Genomic DNA, 21,181 nt, shown 5'->3' with positions numbered 1-21,181 from the left:
TACTAGATTGGATTTACTCACGTTATTGCCTACAGTAAGGAATTGAGCAATAAATGTTTCTGGTCTCCTAGTAACCGACATGAATTAAACATTGAGGAAGTCGAAATAGCAATTGAGGTGGCTTTAACCAATGAGAAAAAAAACAGCACTAGAATCAAAAGTTAGATATTAATTAATGCGAAAGTTTATGTAATGTACAAGTAAATAATTACTTTATTTTTACACACGTGGTACCTACCAAATGTAGATAGATTAATAGAATTAAGTAGTATTTTCGTTCAAGAAGCACACATTCAATGTCTCGGGAAAGATCTAGTTTTTGCAAAGGAAAGGTAAAATGCATAAAAGCAAATCTGTAACCTAACGCAAGTATTTAAATTCCAAAAACAAGCTATCAAACTACAATGAGTCATCATTTTAAGCTAGCTGTTCCGACCTTGTTAACATAATTCATATTGTCTACAGTTCTATTCATTCCCATTCACTTCTGTGTTCCTAGTATCTAAAACTGGCGGTGCATTGCCATTTGCGACGTAACTGCAATTACAATAGGAAACCGACGAATCGTTGCGTTTTGTAACCGCACGGGTGACCGAGCACGGTGCCTGAACTAAACCTTTTACAACTTTATCTAACGTTTCGATTTCAATACTGCTTTTATTTGATCATTTTAAGATGACATAGAAAATAAGAGAGGCATTGGTAGGTATCAAAATTATGCAATATTGTCGCTTATTTCTGCTTCAATGACATCTATTTCGATCGCGTAATCTACAAAAAAAGATCTAAGTACTCACGCAATGGTGAACATGACAAAGTGAGAGGTGTTTCTGAAATCCAAAATGAGATCTAGAGTTAACAGAGTTTTCTATAAGTAAGAACCAAAATTCCCTTTACATCATCTTGGAATGTAGGTTGATTTCGTACAAATTATCCTCATCAGGATTCCATCTCACTGTCAAATTGACAATTTGCACCAAAATGTATCATTTCCACTTACAACGTTATCCCATTTCTATTATGAAATATCAAGTCCAATCAAAATAATGATAATCTACTAGTATTTTAAAAAAGATTGTGTTCCTAAAAAAACTTTTTGCTTAACACACAAACACTTCGCGCTATTGATGACAAACGTCATTAAGATCACGGCTCTGATGTAAAAAATCATCAGCTCTCACCTCTTGATTGCTATTAGGCGCAAACTGATGCAAGCAAAACCTATGTACCTATGTACTTACTTGCCTTCTTAGAAAAATAACTGGCTGAATACTTGGCTCGACTTCATAGTAACCATTGTAAGCCATGACACTATAATGACACGAAAAGTTCCTACACAAGGTAATTGCGAAATAAAGGGATAACTCATTTTGTATTATTACACTAAATATCTATTTTAATTATAATGAAAGAAATAATTATCAAAAATCATACGCCACAGTTCACACAAGAGAACTCCGTTTTTCAATTAATTTATTAATTAACCTGATATAGAGGTACATAAACACACATGTTATAGATACATGTTTCATAATATAATTAATGTAACTTACTAAGTACCTATGCACGCAGATCTTTGGGCCTACGATTTCAAAAATAAACACCGCCATCGCTGTTTATTTTTGCAGTTGCAGTAGCAGTTGTTTTTAATTCATTAAAAAATTTATATAAATTTTCGCAGTACATCATCATCCTCCGAGCCTTTTTCCCAATCATGTTGGGGTCGGCTTCCAGTCTAACCGGATTCAGCTGAGTACCAGTGCCTTACAAGAAGCGACTGCCTATCTGACCTCCTCAACCCAGTTGCCCGGGCAACCCGATACCCCTTGGTTAGACTGGTGTCAGACTTACTGGCTTCTGACTACCCGTAACGACTGCCAAGGATGTTCAATGACAGCCGGGACCTACAGTTTAACGTGCCATCCGAAACACAGTCATTGATGTCTAAGATATACATAGAAAGTATATACAAACTTAGAAAAGTTGCATTGGTACTTGCCTGACCTGGGATCGAACCCGCGCCCTCATACTTGAGAGGTTGGTCCTTTACCCACTAGGCCACCACGACGAATCGTTTACGTTTACGTTTCGCAGTACATGGAACCCTGAAATAAGTAAAAAGAACGAAAATTTCAGGATTCCGTTTATAGCTAATACACGTTTTTTCAAGACCTTAAAAAATCGTGGGACAGCTAATACATTAAACACAATGATTTATTGTTATACAATAGAGTTGGCTATGTTTACTCCGAGCGACGCGTGAGCATCCACCTTTATCCGCTGCCTACACAACATTTCGCATCAATAGCCGGCGCGGGCGCACGCACCAACCTAAAAATCCTTTGATCGATGAAATAAATCAACAATTAAAAATTAAACCTTGTGTAGTGCAGTGAAATAATGTGGATTTAATTGTGAAGTGAATTTTAATTTTGGATGCCAAAATGGTATGCGATAGAATAATTTTAATTTATTTTTATAGTTCGGTTGTTATGAATTTGTTCAAAAGATAATTTTTGATAATGACAGTTTAATGAGATTGATTTTCGGCTGCTCTGTGGATGCGTACATACAATTTTGATATTTCTGTTGTTCGTTGGTGGTATCAAAGGTCCTTAAAATAAATTCAGATTCATTTTATCTCAACGACATTGATACTATGTATAACCCTTGACTCAACTGACAATCTTAGCATTTTTTGTAGAAATCAATTAAGCTATTTAATAGTAGTTATTTGATGGCGAATAGAGTAATAGTGGAATTAATATCTTCGATATCAGGTCACTTGACATTTTATAATTAGGGAAACAAACAATAAAAATAGGCTAAAACGAAATTACCCCAATTTAACAACAATTTTTATATACCATTTTTTTAATGTGCCACTAATTCATTACCAGGAGCTTAGATTTGAAAGGAGATAATTTGTACCTTAACGAAAGGGCTAGAGACTAGAGCTTATTATCTAGCTAACCTGTAGACCTACTTTTGCTAGAACAAAGTAAAATAGAAACTACTTATATCCCATATATACGCGTTAACTTTCTTGCTAAGCGATATTGGTTTCTAAATAGCTTAGCATTTCAAAGACATTTTGCACTTGCAACATTTTCTAATGCATTTCTAAACATTTTAGAAAACCAATGGTGTTGAAATGTTTTGCACGCAATTTTGAAAAACTCAAAGCACTTTGTAAATGTGAGGAAACCACGAATTCTATTGTCTAGCTCGTTTTGTTTTCTAATGGCTTGTCCAGGCAGAACTACGTGACAAAAGATTTTTGAATAAGCAGTTCTGCGTACGTTATAAGCACACTCCTTGGTTATCTTGATTAGTCAAGCTGTAAGTTCTACTATATAAACGATAATAATCATATTTTACGAAAAATACCATAACGGTTTTGGGTAAACGTTAAACGGTAAACGTTAACGTTATGGGCCTTACTACAAAAACTTTAAACCCTGTTTTACCCTTGTCTAATAAAATTTTGGCTGCAAAATGAACCATATGTCAACGTCATAATTTGACATTTTTTTAGACAAGGCATAAACTGACGTTTAAAAGTTTTTGTGGAAAGACGGTATAGGTTTTGCAAAACTTAGCCCTAGTCTATATGTATGTTTATAACAAACCATTTGATAAGACATAAATAAGATTATTACGCCTAAGTATCGTAAATTAGTTAGTTCCCGGAATGTAATTGCATTTTTTACTACATAGCGGTGTTTGAAATCAATTCTGCTTTTATTGGTACATATCTGTTAACTTAAGTTATAAAAAAATATTGAGTAGGACTTTTTAACAAAACTTGCCATTTTCGATGAAATTATTAGCAAAATAAAAAATCTGTCAGTAATATTATTTTTCACTTGGCTATTAATCATTAAGTGTGTGAAAAGGACAGTTTATGTAGCCATAACAACTTATTGGCTTACATCTATGTATTACTTCACACCTTTCTATGAAGTTTTATCTAGACAACTTCTCATTGCTTTATTGTAGGTAAGTGTCTCTTAAGGCTAGTGAGGCTAGTAATTTATTTGTTAGGTAGGTAGGTGTATTGTACGCTCATTTTATTATGTTAATCGACTCGCCAACGCACCACCACACAGGTCGACAGTCTGACAACGACTGACTCCCCACCGCTCGATCCGGTATTTATAACCGAGTGACGTATGCGCACGAGGCGTCATAATAATGACATAACCTATACAATGATGCACATGTACCTGCATACACTACATCTCTCCCTTGTTGTTTTGATTTTAACCTTGTTTCAAAAAGTCCAACAATCAAACTCATAAATATTTTGGTAATTTCTTAAAGATCTATCAAACACCTGCAGCACAACAAAACCACGCTATCAGATCAGTCCACCGATCACACTGCCATCAAACTGATTTACTTTGTTCCGTTTCCATTTCATTTCCCTTTCCATTTAAGGAGACGACAGATATCGGTGATACTGCAGGACACTACATCCCTTCCCTTGTGAAATAAACATAAATAAAAATCCGTCCCTTTGCAGACGGTAACATACCAGCATCTGCTTCAGGCTCAACAAGACAAATTCGTAGCAGTGATATCAGGCCGGCAAGTTTAACTTCAGGTTTTGTAGCCGCTGTTCCGGCCCTGTATTATATCTACACTAGAGATGATCCGTCCATTTGGCAGACATCCCGCCAATCAGTCCATGTGAAATCAAGCAAGTCTGAAATATTGCTGTGCCTTCAGATAATGAGCACTCATCTTGCTTGGTTCGACTTCACTTAAAACTGATACAGAATGCATTGTTCCAAGGTAAAAGATCGGCATTAGGGTACCTCATCAATGCTTTTCACTCATTCAAAACCGTACGAGCCGTACGAGGAAAGTAATCACATAAGATCGTCCCAATTGAATGGTGACCTAGATGGACTGTTTCCAATTTGATGATGACCATATACTTTGTCACCCATTTAATGGCGACCACATACTTTGTCTCCAATTTAATGGTGACTCTATACTTTGTCACCCATTTAATGGTGACCACATACTTTGTCTCCAATTTAATGGTGACTCCATACTTTGTCACCCATTTAATGGTGACCACATACTTTGTCTCCAATTTAATGGCGACCACATATTTTGTCACCAATTTAATGGTTTAAATTGTAGTTCTATGTACGAGTTAAGTACTTTGTGTGCCTTGTAAGCAAGAGAATTCTAACTCAACTAATTTTGGTAATATGTAGTTTTTAATTTGAGAGTGGAATATCAAAGCCTATCATTATCTCAGCAATGTAACAAACAATCTGGTCTTCAACCCTATTGATCAGCGCTAGTACTTTGCACGTTTCTGCTAGTACACTCGCTGAAATTCTGATATAGGCTTTAAATACCCTACATCAATGTATGTCCAATATCTAGTCAAGAAACTGTAAGCTTCTTAGCATTCAACACCCAACATATGAATACCTTACTGCATATAATAGTTGGAAGCGACCTGCATCCAGCGTCTTCCGGTGACCTTTATAAGGTCGTCTTTATAAGGTATCTGTGGAGATCAAAGGGGGAGGCCTATGTTCAGCAGTGGACGTCCTATGGCTGAGATGATGATGATGATGATGATGATATAATAGTGCGATAGGAATACTTATATTTCGGTTAGGCATCCAAGAACACTATTATCACCGGACATTGCGTTCTGTAATGTTTGTTTGCTTTTATTAATGTGGTTTTCAAAAATTAAAGTAGTCAAAGAATTATTATGCTTTGATGGTAAGCTTTTTAGTGTCATGGTTACATATTGATTATAACGAAGGTGTAAAGTAACATTACGAATCAGATTTTAACTAATTAGAACCATATTATGTAACGAACGCACTTTAACAGGTGTCACTAACTTTGCACTATATATTTTGAAGCTGTGACATTCTGCATCACCATAAAATAGAAGAGTCCCTGACCCTCAACTCATGCTCTTCTTCCTTTCAACAAGGTGACAGCAGCTCACAAACAGTTTTCTAGTCGATGCAATTTTCCTTTTGCAAAACAACCGCTAAACTTTCTAAAACATTTGTCTACACATAGATAAATGTGGGATTCTAATTCTATATCTCAATTTCATGAGCAGCTATGCTGCTCTCATGTCATACTTGACCTCATCAATTTGATGATCAGCTTTGTGCTGCTTCCATTTTTAATATTTTACGCTTTTCCAATTTCATGACCGCGTATAGGTAACGTAATATATTTTTTTTTTTTATGTAAGTATAGTTGGCTGCATAAGTATGTTTATAGTTTCGTTCAAAAGCGCTTACCCTTTATTGCAGCTGACTTTATCTACGTTGTTTTAGTTAGACAACCAGAATATAAAAATATTATTATCTTTTATAGGGACAGCACCCCAGTAAATTTTTAAACGATTTGGTGACTAAGGGCAATTTTACTTCCTATACTTTAAGGAACACTTACTCAGATTATATTTTGCAGTAGGACTTAGGAACTTAATAATATTTTAGTTATTATTAACCAAATGTCGACGCAACTGTGTAGTTTAATTAGCACAAAAGAGTAATAAATGTCGATAAATGTAAATAGTGATAAAGTTTTGTCCTTTATCATGCGAGCCCAATTGCCTTACGGTAACCTAAGATTGGTGTTCTAAGATCAATTATTATTAACCCTAACGCTATGGACACAAGACATTATTTTGTTAATAGATATCCATCCCACCACCCATATGGATCTTATCTTATGGGATGGGTTGAGGAAATTACACAACTTTATATTACAAGTAGGTGTGCACTTCAAGAATATATTAATGTGATGATTTATTAACTTGAGATCAATAAATGGATTCTATTTCATATATGTTCATATATGGTTACGTTATTCGCTCCTATGGAAGCATATTCTTCCACAACTCTCAATGTACTTATACTGCTTATTGGTACTGCAATACTGTAAAACATAATTTGCAAATAACAATATTATAATGAGGGCCACTTTGTTAAACTATTTGTAAACACCAATGTAAATCAATAAAAAAGAGGCTAAGATACCAATTAAAATTCATTCAAGCCTGAGTCTTGAAGGTTTTAAAAGCACACGCAATCATCAACTTTTGAGAACTTGATTGCAACAATCATCCATGAGCTAATCATCATTAGACAGTTCCCAGAGTAAGTATCTACATTGGAACTCCTTCCAGGTATCATCCTTAAAAGATTTTTTGGCACAGATGAGAAGGCCCAGTTGGGTAAATGATGATGATGTCCTCCTAGCCGATTATCGGCTACGGCGGCTGTACTCACGTAAGGGGATTAGCCAACTGCGCAGGACATATTATAGTGCACAAGCATTTGCGCAGACACAGGTGCACTCACTGTTCCTTCACTCTCATAACCCGATGGGACGGCAATCCGACACGACCGGAAAGAGATCAGGCGCAGGACCGACATTTACGTGCTTTCCGATGCACGGGTGTATCAATCACCAACTTCCAGGCCCGACCCGGGAATCGAACCCGAGACCTCGTGCTCAGCAGCCGCGCTTGCGACAGCTAGACCAACGAGGCAGTTGGGTAGATAAAGTAGCATTGTCAAATAAATCACAGATTGCTCCAATGCTTAGTTCCATATTCTTTTGATCTAAGAGTTTTATATCAACCTAAAGTACTGAAATTACAATTGTGAGCTAGCATGTTTACCAAAGATTCTATCTATTGAATACCAAAATTTTGATCCACATTTTCCAGCTAGTATTGCTGCTTGTATGCTGTTCTACTGTTCTGTATCTTCTGGAATATCTCTGTTGTATAACAACCTCTTTAATACAGCAAAATAAAGTAAAAGTATTGAAATTATACCTAGGGTGACTGAGCAACTGTTATAATTAACACTATTATGGGTAGGCAACCCACTAGAGGTGTTGATGGACTTGGATGTTGTGCATAGGTGAATACATACCAGTATAGCTGGGCGAGTTCTTCAACATACATGGCCAACCTACTACGGTCCCTCAATGTGCTGTTTGTTTAACTAGATACCTAGCACATGTTTGTCATTTGTAGAACCGTTGAGTATATAACCCACCAGTTTGTTCTTGTAATATCCTCTATATTGCAAGCACTTGAATTAAGTTAGTTAAGTACCAGAACAATATAGCAGGTATAAGTTGTTGACTAGACTCTGAGAAGTTAAGTTTGGAAGCTTTTTATGATCCAAATCACCGGGCACAGAAAATATAAAAATTATCAAGATTTACTATTTAGTTGTTGCAGTAGTTGACAACTATCGCCAGATAATTTATGCGTGTACAGTCAATTGAATGACCAGTAGACGTTCACTACCGTTAACTGTCAAGCTGTCAATTTAATGACCAGTAGATATAGACTACTGCCAACTGTCAAGCTGTCAATTTAATGACCAGTAGATATAGACTACTGCCAACTGCCAAGCTGTCAATTTAATGACCAGTAGATATACACTACTGCCAACCATCAAGCTGTCAATTCAATGCCCAGTAGATATAGACTACTGCCAACAATCAGGCTGTCAATTTAATGACCAGTAGATACACACTACTGCCAACTGCCAAGCTGTCAATCTAATGACCAGTAGATATACACTACTGCTAACCGTCAAGCTGTCAATTTAATGACCAGTAGATATAGACTACTGCCAACAATCAGGCTGTCAATTTAATGACCAGTAGATACACACTACTGCCAACTGCCAAGCTGTCAATCTAATGACCAGTAGATATACACTACTGCTAACCGTCAAGCTGTCAATTTAATGACCAGCAGATTTTTGGAATAGAATAGGTTTTTATTTGCTTAGAATGCAGGCACTTACAAAATAGGATTGTAAACAACATAATAAGATCCGTGTACATTCCGCCTTGTTGGCATGCAAGCACAACAATTATTAAACACAATTGATTATAAGGCAAATAGGTTATTGTATTATATCCTCTAGGAAATCCCACCACTGCTAAAGTCGTCTTGACGACAATTCAACAACCAGCAACTTTATATTGCTTCCCATAAATGCCTATTATTGAATAAACTTTGATGCAGGTTTAAGAATGAGTAAACTGATCACCAAGTAATGATTTTGTATTATAAATTACTCATTTGATAAATATTAACACCTGCAATAAATATTGCTACTTCCATTAGAATTGTAACAAGGTAAACTTAAACAAAGAATTACGTAAAAAGGTTAAAATTTGTTTGCAATTCGGGTGATACATACATGAACATAAAAGTTATGTATACTTTGTCATTCTACTCTCTTCCCTTCCTTCTTTCCTTTTGCTCTTTTTAATATGATTGAATATTAACATCGGTCAGAGGTTACTTGTTGTCAAAGCTTATTTAGCATACATTAATTTGGTATAGGCATGAATAGGACAAATTATTTAGTATAACCTTGTATATCAAATATTTTTCTGGATCACAGAACTAATAGGTAGTTCAAAATTATAAAAATTAGATAATAGGTAACTGTTGGTCCAAACACTCACGGTTTTATCCTCGTCGCCAATGTATTGTACGCTCATTTTATTATGTTAATCGACTCGCCAACGCACCACCACACAGGTCGACAGTCTGACAACGACTGACTCCCCACCGCTCGATCCGGTATTTATAACCGAGTGACGTATGCGCACGAGGCGTCATAATAATGACATAACCTATACAATGATGCACATGTACCTGCATACACTACAGTAGGTACTGATTTTTACGTTATACATATAAATTTTGTTTCCTACCTCGATAAATGGACTCATAAAGGTAAAAAAATAAAACTAGCGAATTTAACTTGACAGAAGAAATGAGACTTCCGATTTCATTCTTCTAGAAAAACTTACTACAATACCTACCTACTACATACTAGAGTATCATGAATCCCAAAAGTAGTTCAGTATCCAGCTGTTACACGTGGTCAAGAATTAATTATGTCATGTTTGATGCATAGCCGAGTCTCTCCGTAGTAACTCTTGAACCGCAATGAATCATGCATGTAACGTGATGTTTAGCGCCCTGCTTGTGCATATCTACCGGTTTTATGTTTGCCTAGTACCTACTTCTTCTAATTACTGTGTTAAAGAAGATACAGACTATTTAATTAGGCCTGTTACTTTTATTAATTAAATCAGAGTAAAGCTGACCGATTTTTTGTAGGAAAATAATGAAACACACTGATTGCAATAGTGCAGGGCACACATCCTACAAAAGGTTGGTCTGAAAATCCTAGAAGAAAAATCTGTCCTACAACAAATCGTGGGCTGGGTGGGAGACCAAAGCAAATCTCTTATGAAATAATAAATTAATGACATTCAGGGTCTTGAAATGGAAGAAGATATAAAAAAATATGAATAAAATAACATAATTGTTACAACAAGGATAACTGTCATTACGATATAATTGAGTGAACCCTTGACCTTCCCTCGTTGGTCTAGCTGTCGCAAGTGCGGCTGCTGAGCACGAGGTCTCGGGTTCGATTCCCGAGTCGTGCCGAAATCGCTTTGTGGGTTTTAGAAGACTTTCACAAAGCAGCCCGGAGCCTGGAAGCTGGTGATTGATACACCCGTGCATCGGAGAGCACGTAAATGTCGGTCCTGCGCCTGATCTCTTACCGGTCGTGTCGGATTGCCGACCCATCGGGTTATGAGAGTGAAGGAATAGTGAGTGCACCTGTGTCTGCGCAAATGCTCGTGCACTTTAATATGTCCTGCGTAGTTGACTAATCTCTTTACTTGAGAACAGCCGCCGTAGCCGATAATCGGCTAGGAGGAGGGTGAACCCTTGATTAATTCAAGATGACCTGAAACTACGTGATAAAATTGTTCTCTTCATGTTGTGAGCATACAATTTTTTATTTGTAATAAATAAATAGGAAAAACGTCCTCATAATGTTCGTTTTAGGATGCATTTAATATGAGATATGTGCAATTTCACTACGATTCAGCAGAAAATTCATACCTACTAGGTTGGTTTAGTTCTAAAAAGAAAAACTGGCAGTAAGTAGTTATCATGACAAACAGTTTTGATGGTACAACAAAAACTTTGACAATCTGTTGATTATAGGCACAAATCTTTTGGGGCAGAAACACAAAGGCTGCGAAAAATATGTTAAGATATTTCAACAAAAGAATAAACCAAAAATATATGTACATAGGTTAGCGTTTATTATTCCGTATTCATCGTATGTGTACCCACACATGTACGTGTAACAATCAGTTCGGTAATTTCCCGTAAAAGCTTATAGTTCGGCCATTCAGAGAATGCGTTCCTGACACGTCGCGATTGAACTGACGACGTAACTTTGCAATGGCGTTGCAGTTACGATAAAAATATTTTTGCTGGTTGTTTACCGTTTTAACAATTGAGGAGCATTAAAACAACATTATTATATCAATAATCAATGAATGTAGTTACGTCGTCAGTTCAATCGCGACGTGTCAGGAACGCATTCTCTGAATGGCCGAACTATAACATTTAGCATTAACCTATCTACTGAATGCTGCACATAGAAAACGCTTACCTATAAGTACCCAAAATGGTTCCCTTTATTACCTAATCGCACTAATGGTTTGTATTGGGCTTGTATCAATGGATTGGCCTACATAATATATTGTGCCGAATTACTTACTATTTCACAGTAATCACAGTAGTTTATTGTTGGTTTGGATGGTCAGATTTTTCTAATGATCGCAAAGTTACGAAGTATAGAAGATCGTGAGATTAATTTACTTTTAAAGACTTCGTCCTTGTCAGGCAGTGATCAGTACTTAAGTGGCGACTATTGTTATTTTGTAAAAGTCATATTCGTGGATCTTACTGGGTTTGTGAGCCACAATTATAACCAATGGTAAAAAGGTAAAACATATGAATAAATCTTAAGATTTTTTTGAAGAATTATCATGATGAACGCACAAAAGTAAAAAAAACTTTCTTCAGTGTCATTATCCCTTGATTTTTGTATTTCCTGAATCTTTTGATTACTTACTGTTACTTCAAAAACTGTTATCCCGTTATTCAAAAGTCGTTAACAACAATTGGTAGTCAACTACAATATCGTGAGGTTAATTATTGTACTTACACGTTAAATTGTAAAATTACTTTCTAAGTACTGTCTCGAAATGCGGGTACGCAGAAATGTCATTATAAAATGAAGCTTCCATAGGAATTTAATAATGTTTAAGGAGTTTTGCGAAGTGAAAAAGTTTCCTCTCCGCTTTTTAACCGACAATATTTATAGATACCTATAGTGTAGCAGTATATGACTGTAGGTGGTCATTATTTGAATCCGAGTGTCAATTAGATACTGCACTACAGATATTGTATGAGAATATTAATGTAAACAAAAAGCATAATGCTTTCTTTATCTCCATTCAAGTGTGAAGATTAGCGCTACTTTCTCTGAGGTATTGTAAAATTCAGTAAGAGATTCTTATATTTGAAGTTCATCAAACGTCAAACGTTGAAAAATTTTATCGCATGTGTATATTGGCTTTACGTACCTGTAGGCTTTATTAGATCTACGGATAAGTTGAACATTCTAGTACTGCGGGTCGTAAGTAATTGGAGCCTAGTTCGGCGTAACCCTGCCAAATCCGAACAGATCGCCTTGACACGCTGCTCCGCCTGCCTACCGAGTCCCTTTACAAGGCTGTTCGTGAATTAACATCGCCTACATGTGCCTGCAAATAGATTGGAAGCAAATACTCGTTTATCCACCGTTCAATTTGAAAAATGGTTTAAAAGGGCTTGTAAAATAAAATATACCTACTAAATGATGAATTAATGGGATTTTGTGGTTATGGGGACTTTGATGCCGAGTTACTAGTACTACTAGTAATTACTTAACCACAACAACTCGGCTAATGCGCAGGTTCCACGTGAAATTGAAGACAATTAACTACATGAAATGACCATAAACTTGAACTTAACCTCACGTGCGGCAGTCGGGCTTATGATGATTAGACCAGCGTGACATTAAGACTACATGTTTAAAATATTAAAACCATGAAAATAACTAAACATTGGCCGCTAAATAATACACGTAAAGGGTAAATTATCACATTAAACAAACAACTAGAATTAACTGAAAATCTCTATAATTAAGCATCCGTGTTGCTGCTGTGATTTCGCGCATCGCTTGGCAGTCGGCACGAATGCACTTGTCCGTTGCAGTTACTAGCATACGTTGCATTGGCCTATGTTAGTAAAGTATGTTCTCATTTTTTAGCAATTTGATAATAAACAATATATACATAAAATATTGCAGATTTTTATGGATTAGTCCATTGGACATTGTTAAAGCAACGAAAAACAAATGTTTTGGAAGTAAAATGATATTATCTTTAGTTTTATTTGTTAGAGCTATAATTTTGGGTTGTCCTATTCATAATTTCTAGCCTATTAAAGGTGGCATGATGAGATGGTCCATAACATTACGACTACCCAAAGCATGATTGAATTAAATAAAATTCTAAGTCATTTTCACTATAGTTAATTTATAATTTTGCACATTCAAAAAATATTTAACTAACGGCTGACGAACAGGTAATGAATGTAAACGTTAGTGAAATTAACCGTTAAACAAACAATCTTTTATTACTACGTTAATTGCGTGTATATGTGAAAAATAAGCGTAACTGTCATGGTGTTAAGTTCTTTTATGTTGTCTCTAAGTGAATTTATGACAACTAAATGTTTAAATCAAAAAATGTTTCAAGGGCTGTAATTATCTTATTTATCTTATACGAAAAAATCTCTTAATTTTTTTTGTTTGTCAATTAAAATCCCGAAAATAACTAGTTCAGTCACCCGATTTGGATATGGATCTGTCAGACATTTATTGTCCATAATCGGCACTAAAACCAAATAGGCTTCTTGTAAGCTTTCTTTCTATAGAGTTAGTTTCTCCATGTGTGCCATGTGCATCAAGCTAAGCAAGTGATAGTGACATTTCTTCGCAAGTGTACGACACAGGTGTCTTTCTATTGTTTTCTAAGTAGCTACAAAGTAGTAGTCTCCACAAGTTTCTCCGTATATCTAGTCTAGCTAATAATGATCGCTATCAAGTTGCTGATCGACATCTTTTTGCCATATTTTTCTCAGTTAGTATTTTAAAAAAACTATTTAAACCGAATGCCCACATTATATTTAAAGATCTCTCTAGGCGTCTGGTTGACGCTTCTCGTGACCAGAAGGCTGGCTATTACCTCGGACAAAGAATCAGCATGGCGATCCAACGAGGTAATGCTGCCAGCCTCTTGGGCACGCTCCCAGTTGACAGCGATGGAGACGAATTTTTTGAGGCTTTTTAGTTGTTTGTTATACTAAGATAGTTTTTGATATTTATTGTAAATATGTATTGTAAATATCTAGTAAATAAAATTACTTTAAACCTATTAGTTTTCCAGCTTCTTATTTTAGGTGGGTCAGGTATGAATATTCGCCAAATATGGTATTCAAAGATCTTTTGTGTGGCGTATTCGTCGGATTATGCATTTGACAGTTAAAAGCACTTAATGAAAACTGCCCCCTTCTAACTGTTTGACATCCTTATCAACAGGGGTTATCAACAGCACCGCGTCTGTGTCTGTATACTTACGATATTTAAAACTGCGGTTAAGCGGTTAATCCATTATGTTCAATTTAACCCAAAGATAGGTTATTGATAGCGTCAGTGAATAGGAGATCATAAGTTACATAGCAATTATATCATACAATAGGTCCCACTTACGCAGTTCAAATACCAAATGGTTATAGATTATTTTAATATTTATTGTTAGAATCCGCCTCGGGGAATAGAAAATTAAGTGGCTTTCTATTTATATTGAACTCTGGGGCATAGAATTATAAATGATATTCAAATTAATTGGTATTGTTAGCTAATTAATTAACCTAAATATTGTTTACTAGCTGGTGCCCGCGACTTCGTCTGCGCAGGTTTAGTATTTCGAACAATATGTTTACAAATTGTAGCCTATGTGTTATTCTGATGTATAAGCTATATTATTGTAAAGTTTCATTAAAATCCATTCAGTAGTTTTTGCGTGAAAGAGTAACAAACATCCATACATACAAACTTTCGCGTTTATAATATTAGTAGGATTCATATTTTTAATATCCATCAGAATCTTCTAGTTTTCTTAAAATAACAATTTGCTATGATTTTTCACGTCCAATTTTGCAAAAAATGATTAGTTTTTAAGAAAACTATGCTGATTATGTTGTCGGTGAAAATGGCGGTCGTAAAAGCTGTAAAAATATGTTTTTTACCTACAATACATCTTTTTTTGTTACCAGGGCGACATAGACCTATGGACATTTCAGGAGATAGCGTTCAAAGCGGAGATGGATCGTCATGACGACCCGGAATCAGAAAAAGAGGCGTGGATCCTTTGCGGCGAAGACCCAGCTACCAGAATGAGGAATATTGTTGAACTAAGGAATATGATATACGGTAAGATTAATCATGATTGTCCAAAACCATCTTGATTGAGCAAAGAAAAAATGCGAACCTTGCATTTGCATAGGTAGTTAGCAATAGCCTACATTTAGCTTTGTGCAATATTTTTAAAGATTACCGTTGAGCATGTCTAACCATCTTTAGATAGTAAGTATATGATTAATGACTATGATTATCTTTCTCGCAACGTAATACGTTTTTCACATTTCCTAGTTCGCGTAATAGTTTATGTAAGCAATACTGTTAAACGTGGTGTTTACGGAAACCATGCTCATAAAAGGCGACAAGTACTAGGGCGACAAATCTGGTAAAGAGGCGCAAACACATTAAACTTTGTTGTTTTCAATCATTTTATACTTAAGGCAAGCATTAGTTCGTAAAGTTACATTGGCAAGCTTTACCGGGGAATAACCGCGCTTAACTACGAAATTGCTAGAACAATAAACATAAACATTTCAACGTAACAAAACCTTCGAAAGTGTGATTTTTAACGTTTACTTGCCTAATTTGCTTCGAGAGATTAAAGGTAAATTAAAATTAACCCATTCAGAATAATATCAAACGAAGTAATTTAGGTACATCTAGGGAATACATTTAGGGAAATAATAAGGTAATAAATCTTATGAACCTTATTACCCATACTAAGTAGTCAGTAAGCCCGCCAAAATCATCACTTCAAAATATTAAACAAATTAAATTAATTAACAAAATCACAGTAATTATTGTCATGTTAACAAAATACACATTTAATTAACATGATTGCAACAAGTAAACAAACTTCTCTCAGCACCTCTCATTTTAAACCTAACTTAATTAGCTTCCACTATGATAGACATGAGTAATTCTATTGTAACATCAGTAATTAACCTAACTTCGGCTGTGTAATGTTATTTTAATCCAATATTTTAATTGGCTCCAATTTGCTATGCTTCGTAAAATATTTATTACCTACCTACTCGATTTTAATTTAGATATTGGATTTAGTTCTTTTGCTAACTAAGTAACAAAACAATATTAATAGGCAATGACGCATTCACGCACACGCACGCTTTGTTGCATCATACATCGTGCTTAAATACCTACAAGTTATTTTTTTATGGAATTCTTACTCCGCCGGAGCGGAGTATTCAAAAAATATTATAGACTCATTTGAGTGTTCCCCTCCACGGAAATCTTTAGTAAAAGGCGAAAGATTTATGCGTTTTGAAGGGAAACCAGAGTTAGCAATGTTTGGGTCGCCCAAGCTTATATCTGTCGCGCGGTAACGAAACCATAGCGCGATTCAGAAATGAGCCCAGATTGTACAGCGCCATCTATCGAGCTTGTGGAAAGTTAAAATACCTACATCTGAAATAGGTATTAATTAAGCAGATCAGAATTAAAAATATTTAGATAATAATCAGTTATACTATGACGTAAAAAATATTTTTGTAAAGTTTGACTTTAAGTGCTTGAAATGGAAACACAACTTTGAATGACTCCTATCCAAATCTTTGTAGCAATTTGGCACACCCTTACATTTTGATATTAGTTACGTTAGAACTTTTATCGCGTGTAGTTTCAATATACACGAATTAACAAGTGATTTCTGTAGGTATATATTAATTAGTTGTATATAATATTGTATTTCAAGAATATTGTATTGTAATTTCAGAGCGAGGCGAGTGTCACCCACATCGTATGGACGACGCGTTTCTACTGCGGTTCCTGAGGGCGCGCCGGTCAGTGCCTGCGCGGGCGCATAGACTTGTAAGTATGGATTTATTTCAATGTTTATTATATGTTATACATAATAGGTATAATATATACTTAATCAATATTTGATTGATCAGAATTAGAAAATTATATGTACAAAATAGGGAAAAGAGAGGTTTATTCTACGCAAAAAAAAAAAGTTAAGTAATAAGGTTGGCATGGCGAAAAGTAAATCGTAGAAATTGGTAATCTTACACCCCCGTGCCTGGGAAGCGGAACATGAAGCCGGCGTCTCCGAATGCTACTGAGTAGTAGTCGTCGCTACAATTGTACGTCAGTGCCCGTCAGGCGAATTTAAGAAAATAAACACTAAAGCTTTTTAAGAGATTAAACCTTCAGCCGACTCGATAAAAAGAAAGAAAATATGTTTGTATTAACACATTCACTGCGGCAGCGTTAAATCTAAACTTTCTACTAGTGCGATACGAGACAAATGCTGCCCGTATCTATATTTCCTGATATGCGTTACGGCTTCTATTTTGCCGTACCAGAACCTGACTTTCAAAGCCTATACAGACGTGGAAACCACCTATATCAATGGTTTTTATCAACAAATCGATAGACTATATCCTTGTATACACCTAGCTGCAGTCGCCCCGGGTTCTCTGTTATACTTTGAAAGATACAGAGATTTTTCAAAATCTTTCATTCGCGGCAATATATATGCCGTACAGCGTAGAAGTGAAAAAATGCTAGGGATGGGGTTTACTTCCGGAATGATAGTCGATGGTTTAAAAATATTTTTTATTGTAGATAAAATATTCATATTTATCAGTGTTATATTATTATATAAATCAACATAATTAGGTATCCTAATTATATAATATGTATAAATATGTATTTATGTTCTACCACAATCACACTATAGCGCCACCTAGTCCCAAATACATATAATGCATAGTATAGTTAGAAAATACACCCAGACCAAGACAACTAGACAAAGAATGTTTGATTTGTGTGGGAATCTAACCCACAACCACTACGCCAACAGACAAATTTAAAAAAAACTAAAAACTATTAAAGGACGTGTATGAAACTTAGTAAGTAGGTAGTTATTCCACTGAATTATTTTCACACTTGACATCTTTGGCATCAAGATGATGATTTCCCCTCTCTCTCTCTACTCAAATCCAGTTTTTTATGTGAACGTCTCATTGTAGCAGAACCGCGTAATATTTTTCACAAAAAATATTGTTACGTCTTGCTTACGGCCAGCACTAGCGCACACTGAACCGCCGCGCGGACGCATGCAGTGTGGTGCGGGGTTGGGGGGGTACGGCAAGATATTCGCCGTACCGCACTGAATGAAAATAATTATTTTACTGTGCGTTACGGCAACTATTTTGCCGTATATTGTTAGTGTACAATATTATTATATTAAAAGCAACAATATTGAAAATATCACTATCTCATTCCTACGCGCAAGGGAACTTAGATAAATCGCCCCCGCACAGTACGCAAAACAAGGACAACGAGCTACCGCACTGGCTGAGAGTCAAATACGGCCAAATACTTGCCGTAACGCAGTGAATGTGTTAACTTATCCAACATCTAGTCCACCCATAAATTACTTCCTTACAGCCATTATCTAACTTAGAAAGACCCAATAGTAACAAATATCTACCTAATTTATTTCCAGCTAGTCCGCTACAGCAACTTCCGGGATCAGAACCCGCACCTCTGGCGTGATATAGACTGGTTCGGCCTCACTAAACTAGGACATGTGTTCGAAGGCGTGCTCTTCGATAGACCTGATGTTGGCAGACTTATTATTTGTAGGCTAGGTAAGTTATCCACGTAATATTACTAATTATGAACAATTACATAATATATGTCTTCTGTTTAAGAAATATTTAACTTTATTTTAACTGGTAGCCGACCCCAAAATACTGAGGAAAACGCTCGAGAGATGAAAATGATGTGTATAATGCTACGGCCGCACTCATCGCGATAACCCGAATATTCACGTTATCGCGATATGTGTAGCCAAGTATTCGCGAACCCTTCGGCACTTCGGGCGAAGCTTCGGGCTTATCGCTTCGCTGTCGGTAAACTCTCGCAGATCAAAGGGTTTTATTGCGATGAACTTCGCGGTGCGCGGCCACACTTCAGTCGGCCCGTACGCATCGGCCAAGCGGACGTGTTTTCAACGCTAGTATTTTCTCTATAGTTTTCACTACAGTGCTGAACGAACATGGATTGAACGAACGAAAAAATTTTAGAATTCATTGCGAATTATGAGACTGAGCCGATATTGTGGAACCCATTAGAAACTGGCCATAAAAGAAAAGATCTCTGCTATGACGCTTGGTTGAGGATTGTTGTTTTTGCGTTTGTACATCGCGATAACATTTGAGCGATAAACTTCGTCTATTATATGTGGCCACCAAGATTCGCCGTAGCCCGAAGACGAAGTTTATCGCCCGAATGTTATCGCGATGAGTGCGGCCCTAGCATAACAGATACTTACATGTATGCATACCCTTAACCCTATAATTTGGGAGGAACTTTATTTTTTTCAGTTATGTAAAAATAGGTCACCTACTTATTATATGTTATATTCCCTATTATAATAGGAAATTAACATGTATTTTTTATATATCCACTCTCTGGCTCCCAGTATCGAGTTTTCACCATCACTCTATATACTATCTATATTATTGGCTATCCATCAGATGAGCAATAAAAAAAAAAGTCGTGGTGGCCTAGTGGGTAAAGGACCAACCTCTCAAGTATGAGGGCGCGGGTTCGATCCCAGGTCAGACAAGTACCAATGCAACTTTTCTAAGTTTGTATGTACTTTCTAAGTATATCTCATCACCATGGACTGTGTTTCTAATGGCACGTTAAACTGTAGGTCCCGGCTGTCATTGAACATCCTTGGCAGTCGTTACGGGTAGTCAGAAGTCAGTCAGTCTGACACCAGTCTAACCAAGGGGTATCGGGTTGCCCGGGTAACTGGGTTGAGGAGGTCAGATAGGCAGTCGCTTTTTGTAAAGCACTGGTACTCAGCTGAATCCGGTTAGACTGGAAGCCGACCCCAACATGATTGGGAAAAGGCTCGGAGGATGCCATCAGATGAGCAATTAACATAATGTTAGACATACAAATGCATGGATCTATAGTACACATTATTTCATATAAAACAAGTCCAATTTACTTTTAACGCTTTTAACTATTATTTGTTTTTAACGACTTAAAAGTTATAACCTCTTCACTCTGCATAAGATAATTGTAGCATTAAATTAATGATCCTATAAAAAACAAGATTACAATCATAATTATAATTGTGTTACGTCTCATAATAGGCATGATGACAAATTTTTAAATTCCTTTGTATGATGTAGGTATACGTCTATTTTATATGAAAAATTATTAATTTTAAGAAAATGCGAAGATTTTTGATCAAATAATTGCATTTTTCTCTGTCCACTTTGAATCCGGCGCGAAAACGCTTGTCAGTGTCATGTCGTCACTTGTGACGTCACGACTGAAATTACAAGACGCAAGTAAACAACACTCGTGCAATAATTAAGTTTTTTGTGTTATTAAATATGAATTCGAAAGGGCATAGGTGTTGTGGGGTCCCCCAGTGTAAGAACACATCCAAAACAACTCCTGATAAGTTATTTGTGTACGTTCCTCACAATAAAAAAATACGAAACAAGTGGCTTAAACTTGCAAGGCGAGATTCAAAAGCAATATTGCCCAGTACAACTTTATTTTTGTGAAGATCACTTTGATGTAAGTTATTACGTAGTTCTCTAGATTCTAGCATAGTTTATAATGTAAATAACTATTTCGAGCTTAGGTTTCATCTCTCATTGTTTTTTAATTAAACTAGTATACTTACATGGAAGTTTTAACATTTCTAAATTCAGCTGAACAAAAATATTTATTTGATGCCAAAAACTTTCCCAGCATTATGATATCAATTCTAGGCA

At 36.0% G+C, this 21,181-nt stretch overlaps 1 protein-coding gene and 1 non-coding gene across 3 annotated transcripts in view; one reads left to right on the top strand and one right to left on the bottom strand.

Annotated features, from left to right (window-relative positions):
- LOC124636802 (alpha-tocopherol transfer protein-like) overlaps nt 1-21,181 on the top strand; it is a 46,485-nt gene that overhangs the window by 20,178 nt on the left and 5,126 nt on the right. Inside the window, exons 1-4 of one of the 2 annotated variants that reach the window (XM_047172952.1) lie at nt 2,300-2,447; nt 15,320-15,476; nt 17,137-17,231; nt 18,877-19,021. In XM_047172952.1, the coding sequence (XP_047028908.1) occupies nt 2,445-2,447; nt 15,320-15,476; nt 17,137-17,231; nt 18,877-19,021 (400 nt within the window). In that variant the 5' untranslated portion in view covers nt 2,300-2,444. Of the gene's footprint in view, nt 1-2,299; nt 2,448-15,319; nt 15,477-17,136; nt 17,232-18,876; nt 19,022-21,181 lie in introns of those variants that run through there. The other variant, XM_047172953.1, reaches the window with a different exon arrangement.
- On the bottom strand, nt 16,589-16,705 carry LOC124637243. The gene has a single exon (XR_006985207.1). It is a non-coding gene; the product is annotated as a U5 spliceosomal RNA (small nuclear RNA).

This window comes from Helicoverpa zea, chromosome 15, assembly GCF_022581195.2.
Source record: "Helicoverpa zea isolate HzStark_Cry1AcR chromosome 15, ilHelZeax1.1, whole genome shotgun sequence".
In the NCBI taxonomy this organism is placed as follows: Eukaryota; Metazoa; Arthropoda; class Insecta; order Lepidoptera; family Noctuidae; genus Helicoverpa; species Helicoverpa zea.
Note: the sequence above shows the minus strand (reverse complement) of the source record. Positions and strands in the feature narration are given on the sequence as shown.